Below are 15189 nucleotides of genomic sequence, written 5' to 3' on the forward strand. Positions count from 1 at the left end.
TGGGGGTTGACAGTAGGTGGGATCTAGAACGTCATCATCAATTGTTGTGTTTGCACTCCCCTCCCCCTCAGACCGAGCCTCTTCTTGCCCTGACCGAATATTTAAGTTGTCATCCCAATCGGGTATCTGCGTCTCATCTTCATCAGTATGTTCCTCATTGTCTAGAACCACAGGTGTTACAGTTTGTGACAAAGGGTCAACATTATGCTCAGAAACTTGGTCCTCACGGCCTGAATCAGAGTCACAAAGGTTCTGGGCATCACTGCAGACCATTTCCTGTTCTGTACTCACTGTAGCTTGGGAGCAGACCTCTGATTCCCAGGCTATAGTGTGACTGAACAGCTCTGCAGACTCAGCCATCTCAGTTCCACCATACTGTGCAGGGCTGATGGAGACTTCAGAGCTGGGAGAAATCAAGTGTGATTGGGATGACAACTCAGAGGACTGGTGTTTTTTGGATGCGGTACTTGAAGTGGCTGAGAGGGCACTTGTTGGACCACTTGAGATCCATTCAAGCATTTTCCTTTTTTGCCCATCATCTACCTTTGTTCCTCTTGTTCGTGTCCGTAAAAAAGGGAGCACATCGGATTGTCCACAATAAGTAGTAGACATCTTACTTTTGCTAGTAGATGGTCTATCTGCAGCAGATGATAATGGAGCTTTGCCACCTTCCCCACTGACAAAACCTTTTTTGCCTTTTCCACCACGCCTCTTCCCCTTTCCACCAGCATCTGTCATTTTGCCACTCATGTTGATTGCGACAAGATTGTGGACTGAAAATGTGGTAGTAAAAATTGAGAGGTGGTGAAGATTGCAGTGTTGGTCTAGCTTTATTAACAGCAGAATAATAAAGAATAAATATCCCTGACAATGTAACTTAGTTATAATTAGTTGGAGTGTGCAACGCAGGCAGACGTGCTGCAAATGTCTTGGCACTAGTGGGACTAAAGCAAAGTCCAATAGCCACGTATAGGATGCCACTAGGTACACTGAGTGTTTGCTAGTATAATGGCTTAGTTATAATTAGTTGGAGTGTGCAACGCAGGCAGATGCGCTCTGCAAATGTCTTGGCACTAGTGGGACTATAGCAAAGTCCAATAGCCACGTATAGGATGCCACTAGGTACACTGAGTGTGTGCTAGTATAATGGCTTAGTTATAATTAGTTGGAGTGTGCAACGCAGGCAGATGCGTTCTGCAAATGTCTTGGCACTAGTGGGACTAAAGCAAAGTCCAATAGCCACGTATAGGATGCCACTAGGTACACTAAGTGTTTGCTAGTATAATGGCTTAGTTATAATTAGTTGGAGTGTGCAACGCAGGCAGATGCGCTCTGCAAATGTCTTGGCACTAGTGGGACTATAGCAAAGTCCAATAGCCACGTATAGGATGCCACTAGGTACACTGAGTGTTTGCTAGTATAATGGCTTAGTTATAATTAGTTGGAGTGTGCAACGCAGGCAGATGCGCTCTGCAAATGTCTTGGCACTAGTGGGACTATAGCAAAGTCCAATAGCCACGTATAGGATGCCACTAGGTACACTGAGTGTGTGCTAGTATAATTGGCTTAGTTATAATTAGTTGGAGTGTGCAACGCAGGCAGATGCGTTCTGCAAATGTCTTGGCACTAGTGGGACTAAAGCAAAGTCCAATAGCCACGTATAGGATGCCACTAGGTACACTAAGTGTTTGCTAGTATAATGGCTTAGTTATAATTAGTTGGAGTGTGCAACGCAGGCAGATGCGCTCTGCAAATGTCTTGGCACTAGTGGGACTATAGCAAAGTCCAATAGCCACGTATAGGATGCCACTAGGTACACTGAGTGTGTGCTAGTATAATGGCTTAGTTATAATTAGTTGGAGTGTGCAACGCAGGCAGATGCGTTCTGCAAATGTCTTGGCACTAGTGGGACTAAAGCAAAGTCCAATAGCCACGTATAGGATGCCACTAGGTACACTAAGTGTTTGCTAGTATAATGGCTTAGTTATAATTAGTTGGAGTGTGCAACGCAGGCAGATGCGCTCTGCAAATGTCTTGGCACTAGTGGGACTATAGCAAAGTCCAATAGCCACGTATAGGATGCCACTAGGTACACTGAGTGTGTGCTAGTATAATGGCTTAGTTATAATTAGTTGGAGTGTGCAACGCAGGCAGATGCGCTCTGCAAATGTCTTGGCACTAGTGGGACTATAGCAAAGTCCAATAGCCACGTATAGGATGCCACTAGGTACACTGAGTGTGTGCTAGTATAATGGCTTAGTTATAATTAGTTGGAGTGTGCAACGCAGGCAGATGCGTTCTGCAAATGTCTTGGCACTAGTGGGACTAAAGCAAAGTCCAATAGCCACGTATAGGATGCCACTAGGTACACTAAGTGTTTGCTAGTATAATGGCTTAGTTATAATTAGTTGGAGTGTGCAACGCAGGCAGATGCGCTCTGCAAATGTCTTGGCACTAGTGGGACTATAGCAAAGTCCAATAGCCACGTATAGGATGCCACTAGGTACACTGAGTGTGTGCTAGTATAATGGCTTAGTTATAATTAGTTGGAGTGTGCAACGCAGGCAGATGCGTTCTGCAAATGTCTTGGCACTAGTGGAACTAAAGCAAAGTCCAATAGCCACGTATAGGATGCCACTAGGTACACTGAGTGTGTGCTAGTATAATGGCTTAGTTATAATTAGTTGGAGTGTGCAACGCAGGCAGATGCGTTCTGCAAATGTCTTGGCACTAGTGGGACTAAAGCAAAGTCCAATAGCCACGTATAGGATGCCACTAGGTACACTGAGTGTGTGCTAGTATAATGGCTTAGTTATAATTAGTTGGAGTGTGCAACGCAGGCAGATGCGCTCTGCAAATGTCTTGGCACTAGTGGGACTATAGCAAAGTCCAATAGCCACGTATAGGATGCCACTAGGTACACTAAGTGTTTGCTAGTATAATGGCTTAGTTATAATTAGTTGGAGTGTGCAACGCAGGCAGATGCGTTCTGCAAATGTCTTGGCACTAGTGGGACTAAAGCAAAGTCCAATAGCCACGTATAGGATGCCACTAGGTACACTAAGTGTTTGCTAGTATAATGGCTTAGTTATAATTAGTTGGAGTGTGCAACGCAGGCAGATGCGCTCTGCAAATGTCTTGGCACTAGTGGGACTATAGCAAAGTCCAATAGCCACGTATAGGATGCCACTAGGTACACTGAGTGTGTGCTAGTATAATGGCTTAGTTATAATTAGTTGGAGTGTGCAACGCAGGCAGATGCGCTCTGCAAATGTCTTGGCACTAGTGGGACTATAGCAAAGTCCAATAGCCACGTATAGGATGCCACTAGGTACACTGAGTGTGTGCTAGTATAATGGCTTAGTTATAATTAGTTGGAGTGTGCAACGCAGGCAGATGCGTTCTGCAAATGTCTTGGCACTAGTGGGACTAAAGCAAAGTCCAATAGCCACGTATAGGATGCCACTAGGTACACTGAGTGTGTGCTAGTATAATGGCTTAGTTATAATTAGTTGGAGTGTGCAACGCAGGCAGATGCGCTCTGCAAATGTCTTGGCACTAGTGGGACTATAGCAAAGTCCAATAGCCACGTATAGGATGCCACTAGGTACACTAAGTGTTTGCTAGTATAATGGCTTAGTTATAATTAGTTGGAGTGTGCAACGCAGGCAGATGCGCTCTGCAAATGTCTTGGCACTAGTGGGACTATAGCAAAGTCCAATAGCCACGTATAGGATGCCACTAGGTACACTGAGTGTGTGCTAGTATATTGGCTTAGTTATAATTAGTTGGAGTGTGCAACGCAGGCAGATGCGTTCTGCAAATGTCTTGGCACTAGTGGGACTAAAGCAAAGTCCAATAGCCACGTATAGGATGCCACTAGGTACACTGAGTGTGTGCTAGTATAATGGCTTAGTTATAATTAGTTGGAGTGTGCAACGCAGGCAGATGCGTTCTGCAAATGTCTTGGCACTAGTGGGACTATAGCAAAGTCCAATAGCCACGTATAGGATGCCACTAGGTACACTGAGTGTGTGCTAGTATAATGGCTTAGTTATAATTAGTTGGAGTGTGCAACGCAGGCAGATGCGCTCTGCAAATGTCTTGGCACTAGTGGGACTATAGCAAAGTCTAATAGCCACGTATAGGATGCCACTAGGTACACTGAGTGTGTGCTAGTATAATGGCTTAGTTATAATTAGTTGGAGTGTGCAACGCAGGCAGATGCGTTCTGCAAATGTCTTGGCACTAGTGGGACTAAAGCAAAGTCCAATAGCCACGTATAGGATGCCACAAGGTACACTGAGTGTGTGCTAGTATAATGGCTTAGTTATAATTAGTTGGAGTGTGCAACGCAGGCAGATGCGCTCTGCAAATGTCTTGGCACTAGTGGGACTATAGCAAAGTCCAATAGCCACGTATAGGATGCCACTAGGTACACTAAGTGTTTGCTAGTATAATGGCTTAGTTATAATTAGTTAGAGTGTGCAACGCAGGCAGATGCGTTCTGCAAATGTCTTGGCACTAGTGGGACTATAGCAAAGTCCAATAGCCACGTATAGGATGCCACTAGGTACACTGAGTGTGTGCTAGTATAATGGCTTAGTTATAATTAGTTGGAGTGTGCAACGCAGGCAGATGCGCTCTGCAAATGTCTTGGCACTAGTGGGACTATAGCAAAGTCCAATAGCCACGTATAGGATGCCACTAGGTACACTGAGTGTGTGCTAGTATAATGGCTTAGTTATAATTAGTTGGAGTGTGCAACGCAGGCAGATGCGTTCTGCAAATGTCTTGGCACTAGTGGGACTAAAGCAAAGTCCAATAGCCACGTATAGGATGCCACTAGGTACACTAAGTGTTTGCTAGTATAATGGCTTAGTTATAATTAGTTAGAGTGTGCAACGCAGGCAGATGCGTTCTGCAAATGTCTTGGCACTAGTGGGACTAAAGCAAAGTCCAATAGCCACGTATAGGATGCCACTAGGTACACTAAGTGTTTGCTAGTATAATGGCTTAGTTATAATTAGTTGGAGTGTGCAAAGCAGGCAGAGGCGCTCTGCAAATGTCTTGGCACTAGTGGGACTATAGCAAAGTCCAATAGCCACGTATAGGATGCCACTATGTACACTGAGTGTTTGCTAGTATAATGGCTTAGTTATAATTAGTTGTAGTGTGCAATGCAGGCAGACGTGCTCTGCAAATGTCTTTGCACTAGTGGGACTATAGCAAAGTCCAATAGCCACAGATAGGATGCCACTAGGTACACTGAGTGTTTGCTAGTATAATGGCTTAGTTATGAGTTGGAGTGTGCAGAGGACAAGAGGGTACAGTGGCAGGATTGTGGTGCTCTGGGTAGAGGAATGGAAGCCTGCCTTTCTATTCCCTCCTAATGGTGAAATGCAGGGAGGAAATCCCTGACCTTGGCTGCACAGACGCTGGCGCTGTTTTCAGGACCTGTCACCTTAACTCTGACCCTGCCGGTTTGAGCCCTTAAAAGGACTGCTATAAAGTGCTCTCCCTATGCTGTCTAACGCTGTGTATGCAGCGCATACAGCTGTATCGGCTATAGGACTCAGGATGACGGAGCTGCGACAGTGATGTCTGACACCCAAGACGCAGAAGGCAGATAATGGCGTCCGTGAAGAAAATGTCAGGTTTTATAATGCAGGGACATGTGACATGCAGATCCTATCACACATGCCGTTGCTTCTCTGGCTCAAAGTCCACTTAGCTGTGTGTGTGTCTGTGATTGGCTGACATGCTGGCCCGCCCCACAAGACGCGCGCGCTTAGGGAAGGAAGACAAGAAAAAAAAAAAAAAATGGCGATCGCCATTATAGAAACAGCAGTGATCTGAAGGCGCTGTTCACGCACACTATACACTGAAATGTGATAATAGTTTGATTCACAGAGTGACTTACACTATTACAGCAGAAACCAAGCTATGATTTAGCTGTTTTTTGGCTGCTAGAACCGTTCTCGAACGTTTCTAGAACTATCGAGCTTTTGCAAAAAGCTCGAGTTCTAGTTCGATCTAGAACATGCCCCCAAATCACTCGAGCCTAGAACTGGAGAACCACGAACCACGAACCGCGCTCAACTCTAGATAAGAGTAAACCTATACATGTTTGGTATCTGCGAACTCATGCCAAGCTGAGAAATCATACTGACACATCAGTTTTACCATATAGTGAATACAGTGAATAAAATACCCCAAAAGCAATTGTGCAATCGCATTTTGTGCAATGTTTCTGCATTTGGAACTTTTTTCCGTTTTACAGCACACTATATGGTAAAACTCATGGTTTCATTTAAGAGTAGAACTCGTTCCGCAAAAACCAAGCCCTTATATGGCAATTTGGATGGAAAAATAAAAAAAATTACGACTCTCAGAAGAAGGGGAGCAAAAAACAAAATCGAAAAATGGAAAATCGCCCAGTCATATGACTATACAATGCAGGATAGGGACTTAAACACAAATACAGCTTTTGCGGTGGCAATCACAATCAGCTATTGACCCAACAAGCAGCTAACACCTATCTCGCTAGTCCTCCTACGCCACATACATGCACATTTGTTTTCTACAGGCAGGTCTTCAGTCGTTAATTGCCTCTCTACTCAGAATTACTGGTAAATGGACTTACATGTTTTCTTACTATTTTAAGACTATGATTGATCAGGGAGCCAAAAATGATGACAAACATGCTCCAAATGGTAGTAATGATCTGATTTAGATGACATTGCACAACAGTCAGGGTAAAGTTTGACTGTTGCAGACAGCAAATGTGAGAGGAATGTCAATATTGCATGTTATATATAGTACATGTCTTCCATTCTTCTCTATTTCATCCACAGTCTGTTTGCACAGAAAGAACAGATGCTTATCTTCCACATGGTAGTTAGTTACAATACCAATAACAGCTGCCCCTGGCTCTCCACTGAAAAGCTGCTCTGTAGGTAGAAACACATCTACATTGTATCATACAGCTCAGAGGAATCACATAGGTCATTTCTTCTTCCAGTGACAACCTCACAGCGTAGTAATGTGTGGGAGCTGAATTATTTCAGGCGTCTGCTATATTATGTATTACCATGCCTGGGAGAACCCATTTGATGATTATTAAGCTTCAGAATGAAATCTTCATTTATACCAATTATATGTAGAAATACTCACCAGTGTAACTCCATCATCATTTTTCTCATTAACACTTCCACCGGCTGCTAGCAGCTGCTTTACATCAGATAACATCACAGCTGCTCTCTGGGTTCTTATCTGCTGTAGGGAGGCAAGGTCAACACCTACACAGGGGAGCAAAAACATATGACTGGTAATGAAAAGTATGGAAAGAATCCAGTTCTAATGTCGGAAGATCTAATAATCTTTACACTATATACATATACAGCATTTTTTGCTGTGTTTTTTAATGCAACTTAAAAGATGTTTTTTTACAATACCAGCAAACGCTAAGAGATATCAGTGATCTCCTGAACACACTTTTTTTTCTTACTGAATTTAAGAAATGCAGAATATCTTTAAATCTGCAGCATGTCAATTCTTTCAGAGTTTTCACAGTATTTTTTCAAGGTGATTTTCCAGGTTTGTGATGAAAGACTGCAGTCATTCTAGACAACTGCAGAGTTCTGAGTTTTCAAAGAGCGTGCACCGCATACTTTTAAGATTCTCTTGGGTCGGCGACAAGAGTGGACGGTTATGTGAGCCACATTCCATCTAGACGTGTTCATCCTTGCCCAATTTACTTGTAGTGAGTGAGGTCACACATGTTTATATGGCATGTAGCCGCATGCATACAAATCGCATACTTGCAGTTTTGTGACCTGCCATTTAACATCAGCATGCAGTGCGCACAATGTAAAAGTTATTCAGAAATCTGCAGGCACATAAAGTGACTGCAGACATTCATCACAAACCTGAAAACCCCTTTAAAGCTCACATAAAAAAATAGTAATCCTTTACATGTCAGATGGCATAATACTTTATTAACATAGCCATGTATCATGTAATATTACAAGCTATTTATTGTTAGATGTGTACAGGATAAAAACCAATGACAGCACAAGAATACATCACTAGAACTACCATCAGTACAGAAATACTTCATCAGGGCCACCAACAGTACAAACACACAGCATCACAACCTTTATCAATACAGAAATACAGTACCAGAACCACAAGCAGTACAGGAATACATTACAAGAACCCCCATCAGTAAAAAAATACATCACTAGAACTCCCATTAGTACAGAAACACAGCATCCCAACCCACATTAGAACAGGAATACATCCACATAGCCGCCATCAGGAATGCTTAACAAAATAACCATCAGTACACAAATACATCACCAGAACTACCATCAGTACATGAATGCATCACCAGGACCACTATCAGTACATGAATATACATCATGAGAACCATGACGAGTTTATAAATACATCACCAGAATCATCATAATTACAGGAAAACATATTTAGGACCACCATTATTATATGAATACATCACCAGAACCACCATGAGGACATTAATACATCACCAGGACCACTATTCGTACATTAATTCTTCATCAAAATCACAATCAGTACATGGTACACCAATTGTGATGTTAGGTCATGCCCAAATACGTTAATATCGCATCAACTCCCAATATGTCCTTAACAATGGTTAGAAGTACCTGGGAGGTGTAGTTACCAACCATCATCAGAGTGGGCCATAAGGAGCCACAGTAAATGCCCCACATGCTCCCTTACCCCAGATACAGGCCTGTCAATAGAAAGCAATAAGAACATGAAAGAATGCTGCAAAAAATGCAACTGCATTTTTTGCTGAGTCTTTGCAGAATTTTTGGCTGTGTTTTTAAGGGTTTTTGGTGGATAAAAAACTTCAATAAACATGACCTGTAAACAAAGCACACATGTACTCATCATCCAAAAACTACTACAAAATATATAACAAAAATTCTCCAAGAATGTTCTGAAAAACACAGCAAAAACACCCGAAAATAGTGTTTTTACTACCAAGCGAACAAATTTTGACTGCAGAAAAAAACCACGTTTGTGGACATATCCGTATTGTCCCTGATGGTGTCCTACAAACTACCAGACAATATGATTTACGACCCAGGTTCTAATAGATTGCATCAATAGTATTTTAGGCTGGGTGCCTTTTTCCTACAGTGATAGCATTTACCTTTATTTAATATGTGCGGTGGTGATTATATAACTTTTATCAGATATCATAAAGCCAAAACAAAATATTAATAAATTTGGCCAAGTTTCCATATTCTAACACAATATATAAGCCGGCCCCATAAATAAGGCTTTGTCTATTTTTGTTTCAATTATTTACAGTGAAAAATTTCATTTTCATTTCTAATTCATCTCTATGTTGTCTGGAATATACAAAGGCCTTCAAGCTACTGTCAGATTTGATGAATTGCTACTGTTCTGCAGAGGCATTTTCTGCCGGCTCTAGGACCTTGACTGGTTGAGCTGTCACGGTTTAGGATTGTAAGCGTGCAAACTGTGGAGAATCAAGAATATCTGGAAAATGGCCTCTAACAGTCCTCGGAGGAAAGCAGCCACAGAATGTTTTAAAATATAAATGTGTTTTTGACACTATGTCACTTAACCACTTCACAGAAATACATCACGTATAATATTCTAAAATACACAATAGGACATTATGTAAATACTTAATAAAGATTGTATAATAAAAAGAATATTAAGTCACGGTTGCTGTTATAGTTTCCAAGGCAAGAAACAACGTATCATATTAAATTTAAAGCCTAAGCCACCACTGCACAACCGGTTAGTGTAATCATGACCGTTTAATTAGCTATTTTGCCATTTCATTACCAGGCTGTAATCATTACCTTAAAGGCCACTGTGCATGTATGCATATAATACGCATTAAATTGCACACATCAGAGGAAGGATTAATAAGTTCAAATTTCTTTTTTAATGAAGCTATTAATGAACAAGGATTAATTACTATTAAGTCCCACAGATAAATGGTTATTTTTTACAATTACTTTATATTACAAGACTTATAAAAGAACTGATGATTTTGATGCAATGTTTTATAGACTCATGAAGGGCAAAAGGACAGAAAATCACAAAAGGAATGTGTAAATGAAGGTGTGCAGAAAACACAAACGTTTTTGTCATCTGTGTACTATCTAAGGCCCCCTTCACATGTCCGTGTGTTCAGTACGTATGAGGTCCGTAATCACACGTACCAGAGACACGGAAAAAACGTAGACCTATTAAAGTCAATGGGTCTGCGCAGATGTGCATGTTTTTACATTGTCCGTGTAGAGCATACATGTCCGTGTGTTCCACACATAGACATGTCTCGTTTTTCTCCAGCAGCACGGGTGTCACATGGACCACTCGGAGCTCACACTGATGTGATCCATGTGACATCAGTGTGACACGTACCGGAGAAAACCACGTGTCTGTGAAATAAAATGTTTTTCTGTGTTCACCTGTTTCCACCGCTGCTGTCTTTGCTTCTGTTGTCACTTGCTTCTGATCCCCGCGCATTATGCTTATTGCATATGCATTGCACCGAGGATCGGAAGCAGTAGCAGTGCCGGATACAGCAGTACCATGGACAGGTGAGTATAGAAATTCATGCTGTCCGTGTGCTATGTGGATGTCACTCGGATAGCACACTGACAGCACACGCTGAACACACACATGGACACATGCACACACATACGCACAAACGCACATGTGTTTTGCACGGACATGTGAAAGAGGCATAAGGAGACAAAATACAGGGCCAATACAAGTCAGTGGGACTATTCACAATTCAGATTTTGCAGTGACCTGTGCCTGGACCAAGTCAAACTCATGCAATATCCTTATTCTTCTCTATTTTGTAGCTCACATTTGTCCATTTAATTCACTAGTTACCAGTTTCTCCCAGATCCATTTTTTTTCTGAATGCAAAATGAACCTAGGTTGTGCAAAAATAGCCTTATATATTTTAATACGTACCATTCTCTTCCAAATAAGTTAACAGAATTGTGTTGGATTCAGTTCCTTCACTGGCATAATCAAGAGGTACATTGCCATTTACATCCCGCAAAAGAACATTTGCTCCAGACTAAGGAGAAAAAAAAAATAAACAAAACATAATACAGTTAAAATACATTGAGGATATATCACAAGATTTTTTATTTTATATTTAGTTAAAAGACATATTTTGTTGAATGCATTAATTTATAAGATCACATAGATGGTGATAGTAGCATCAAATTAATGAAGGTGTTCACTTAACCCCTTACTGCCAAAAACTGTTTTCACCTTCCTGACCAGGCCACATTTTGCAATTCTGACCAGGTCAGTTTATATGGTAATAAGTAGTGAAGGGCAAGCACTAATAAGCTCGAATACTCGTTACTCAATTCAAGCTGGTCAGACGCTCGGTCGAGCTCGACACGAGTAACAAGCCTTACCAAAAGTCAATAATTGGCCGGTTTGGGTCTCCGCTCAAATACATCTAGCTATAAACTGAACATTTGACGAAGGGAGGATTTCTTTGTTTTTTGTCCCATTACGTCTGAGAATGTTGTTTTATCCACCATGAGAGCCATTCAGAGACTGTGCATGGCTCTACCTGTGGTGCCTGCAGTAAAACAAGCCAGTGTGTTGTGGTCATTGTTTCATGGACTAAATATCCGAGCACCTTTGAGACTTGGCCGAGCACCGCGAGCACCCGAGCATCCCAATGCTTGATCGAGTAATGAACAGTGCCAAGCATGCTCGTTCATAACTCTGGAATGCTTAAAGGGAACCTGTCATCAGAAATTTAGCTATAAAGCTAAAAGTTCCCCCCTCTGCAGCTCCTGGGCTGCATTCTAGGAAGCTTCCTATAGTTCTTGTGGCCCCTTTTATACCAAAATAAACACTTTGTAAACTTGTACCTTTTCTTATGCAAATTTCGTAAATCTTCCATGGGGGCAGGCTGCCTGGGGTCCGTTGCTGTCCTCCTGCTGATTTACGCCGCCCCCGAACGCTGAATTTCAAAGCTCAGGACGCCGCCCCTGGGTGCCCGTGGTCCCGCGCATGCGCTGTTCCACTGTAGCGGTGCCGTGCACTGTGTGCACGTGTGACTGCTGGTGACGCTTTGCGCGGGCACGAGGTTATGGGCGGCGCTGTGAGTGTCATCAGCAAGTGCCGCCCATAACCTCGTGACCGCACTTTCCCCTATTACTCCAGCGTTATGCGCAAGCGCTCACTGGCCAGATGACCGGACGTCACCTCTTTCCCATCCTGCTCAGCAGCAGGTGACGTCCGGTCATCTGGCCAGCGAGCGCTTGCGCATAACGCTGGAGTAATAGGGGAAAGTGTGGTCACGAGGTTATGGGCGGCACTTGCTGATGACACTCACAGCGCCTCCCATAACCTCGTGCCCGCGCAAAGCGTCACCAGCGGTCACACGTGCACACAGTGCACGGCACCGCTACAGTGGAACAGCGCATGTGCGGGACCACGGGCACCCAGGGGCAGCGTCCTGAGCTTTGAAATTCAGCGTTCAGGGGCGGCGTAAATCGGCAGGAGGACAGCAACGGACCCCAGGCAGCCCGCCCCCATGGAAGATTTACGAAATTTGCATAAGAAAAGGTACTAGTTTACAAAGTGTTTATTTTGGTATAAAAGGGGCCACAAGAACTATAGGAAGCTTCCTAGAATGCAGCCCAGGAGCTGCAGAGGGGGGAACTTTTAGCTTTATAGGTAAATTTCTGATGACAGGTTCACTTTAAACAGAGCTTATTGATTTTGAGACTCTTTCTAATGACACATTGTACCTCATGTTAGTTTTAAAGTTAGATTGAAATTTTTTTTACATTTATTTGTGAAAATATTAGAAATTTGGTGGAAATTTTGCACTTCTCACATTTTTTATTTTTATGCCCTTAAACCAGAGAGTTATGTCACACAAAATAGTTAATAAAGAACATTTCCTACATGTCTATGTTGTATCAGCACCATGTTTGAAACATAATTTTTCTTTCTTAAAATGCTAGAATGGTTAAAAGATTTCTAATTTTTCAACAAAATTTACAAAACAATTTTTTTTAGGGACCACAACACATTTGAAGTGACTTTCAGGGTTCCTATATGACAGAAAATACCCAAAGTGAAACTATTTTAAAAACTGCACCCCCAAAGTGCTCAAAACCACATTCAGGAAGTTTAATCCTTTAGATGCTTTACATGAGTTAAAGCAATGTGGAAGGAAATAAAGAAAATGTTACTTTTTCCCACAAAAATATTGCTTTATCCTCAAATCTTGCATTTTCATAAGGGGAACAGGAGAAATGCTATATACAATTTGTTGTGCAATTTCTCTTCAGAACAGCAATACCACATATGTGGTGGAAAACTACTGTTTGGTCGCACAGCCGGACTTGGAAGGGAAAGAGCACCATTTGACTTTTGGAGAGCAAAACTGGCTGAAATGAATAGTGGACACTATGACGCATTTGCTGAGACCCCTGATGTGAATAAAGAGTAGAAACACCCCACAAGTGACCCGATTTTTGAGCACCTTGAGCCCACAAGTGCTTTACAGAATTTTATAACGTTGAACTGTGAAAATGAAAAAATACATTTTACACAAACATTTTGCTTTTCCCCCATTTTTATTTACACAAGGGTAACAGGAGAAAATAGACTGTACAATTTGTTGTGCAATTTCTCCTGGATACAGGGATACCCTATATGTAATCATGAACTACTTTTCAGGCACAGTGAAAAGCTCTGAATGGAAAGGTCACCGAATTATTCATCCATCTGAATCATGTATTTCAGAGATTTACATGGTGTAAGTGGTCAGCATAGACCACAGGATAAATGTCAGCCGAGCCTTAAGGCCACTTTACACGCAATGACATCGCTAACGAGATGTCGTTGGGGTCACGGAATTCTTGACGCACATCCGGCCTTGTTAGCGATATCGTTGCATGTGAAACGTACGAACGACCGCTAACGATCAAAAATACTCACCATATCATTGATAGTTTACACGTCGTTCTAATCTCAAATATCGTTGCTGCTGCAGGTACGATGTTGTTCGTCGCTCCTGCAGCAGCACACATCGCTATGTGTGACACCGCAGGAACAAGGAACAAGATTGTACCTGCGGCCGCCGCCAATGAAGAAGGAAAGAGGAGGAGGTGGGCGGGATGTTACGGCTGTTCATCTCCGCCCCTCCGCTTCTATTGGACGGCCGCTTAGTGACGCTGCACAAACCGCCTCCCTTAGAACGGAGGCGGTTTGCCGGCCACAGCGACGCCGCTAGGCAGGTAAGTATGTGTGATGGCTGTTAGCGATGTTGTGCGCCACGGGCAGCGATTTGCCCGTGATGCACAACCGTCGGGGGTGGGTGCTTTCACCAGCGACCTCGCTAGCGATGTCGCTGTGTGTAAAGTGGCCTTTACTGCGATCTTTGGGGGGCAGAATAAACAAATCAATAGCAGGTCAGGAATTTATTTTATTTATTTTTTATGCAATTCATGGTGAGATATAAGTAATAAAACAGTTTTATTCTTCAGGTTGGTGCAGTGATACCACTTTTACATAGGGGTTTTATGTTTGGCTATTATTATACACAACAATGCTTTAAAAAAGGTTTTACATCATCATATTTTAGGGGCTATAATTTTTTCATTTTTCTGCCAACAGAGTAAATTAGGGCTTGTTTTTTGCGGGATGACTTGACTTTTTTATTGATGCCATTTTCACATGACATTTTTTTGATCGTTTTTCTGATTTTTGGGTGGCAGAATGTATGAAATCCAGCAATTCAGAATTTTTTTATGTTTTTCACTAATTGATAACACAGCTTTATTCCTCAGGTTAGTACAATTACAGAAATATCCCATTCTAACGGTTTTCTTATGTTTTGCCTCAGTCAAACAATAAAAACAAATTTATGGAAAGAAATATTGATTTTGCATTGCTATATTCTGACAGCTACAGCTTTTTTTTATTTTTTTCCCCACTAACAGCTGAATTTAGCTTGTTTTATTTGTGGAATGAGATGACCTTTTCAAGGATAATATATTTATTTATATTTTACTTTTTAATTGTATTTTATTCCACCTTTCTTCCAGCAGTTTAATGAAAATGCTTATTTATAAATACATATTTATAAAT

At 42.0% G+C, this 15189-nt stretch overlaps 1 protein-coding gene across 2 annotated transcripts in view; it reads right to left on the reverse strand.

Moving 5' to 3' along the window:
- The window catches only part of MYO16 (myosin XVI), a 926147-nt gene that overhangs the window by 493317 nt on the left and 417641 nt on the right, over positions 1 to 15189 (reverse strand). For both annotated transcript variants that reach the window (XM_075336677.1, XM_075336676.1), the window contains exons 5-6: positions 11023 to 11131; positions 7177 to 7301 (exon numbers count right to left, since the gene is read on the reverse strand). In XM_075336677.1, the coding sequence (XP_075192792.1) occupies positions 7177 to 7301; positions 11023 to 11131 (234 nt within the window). The remainder of the gene's footprint in view (positions 1 to 7176; positions 7302 to 11022; positions 11132 to 15189) is intronic.

This window comes from Anomaloglossus baeobatrachus, chromosome 2 (assembly GCF_048569485.1).
Source record: "Anomaloglossus baeobatrachus isolate aAnoBae1 chromosome 2, aAnoBae1.hap1, whole genome shotgun sequence".
NCBI lineage: Eukaryota > Metazoa > Chordata > Amphibia > Anura > Aromobatidae > Anomaloglossus > Anomaloglossus baeobatrachus.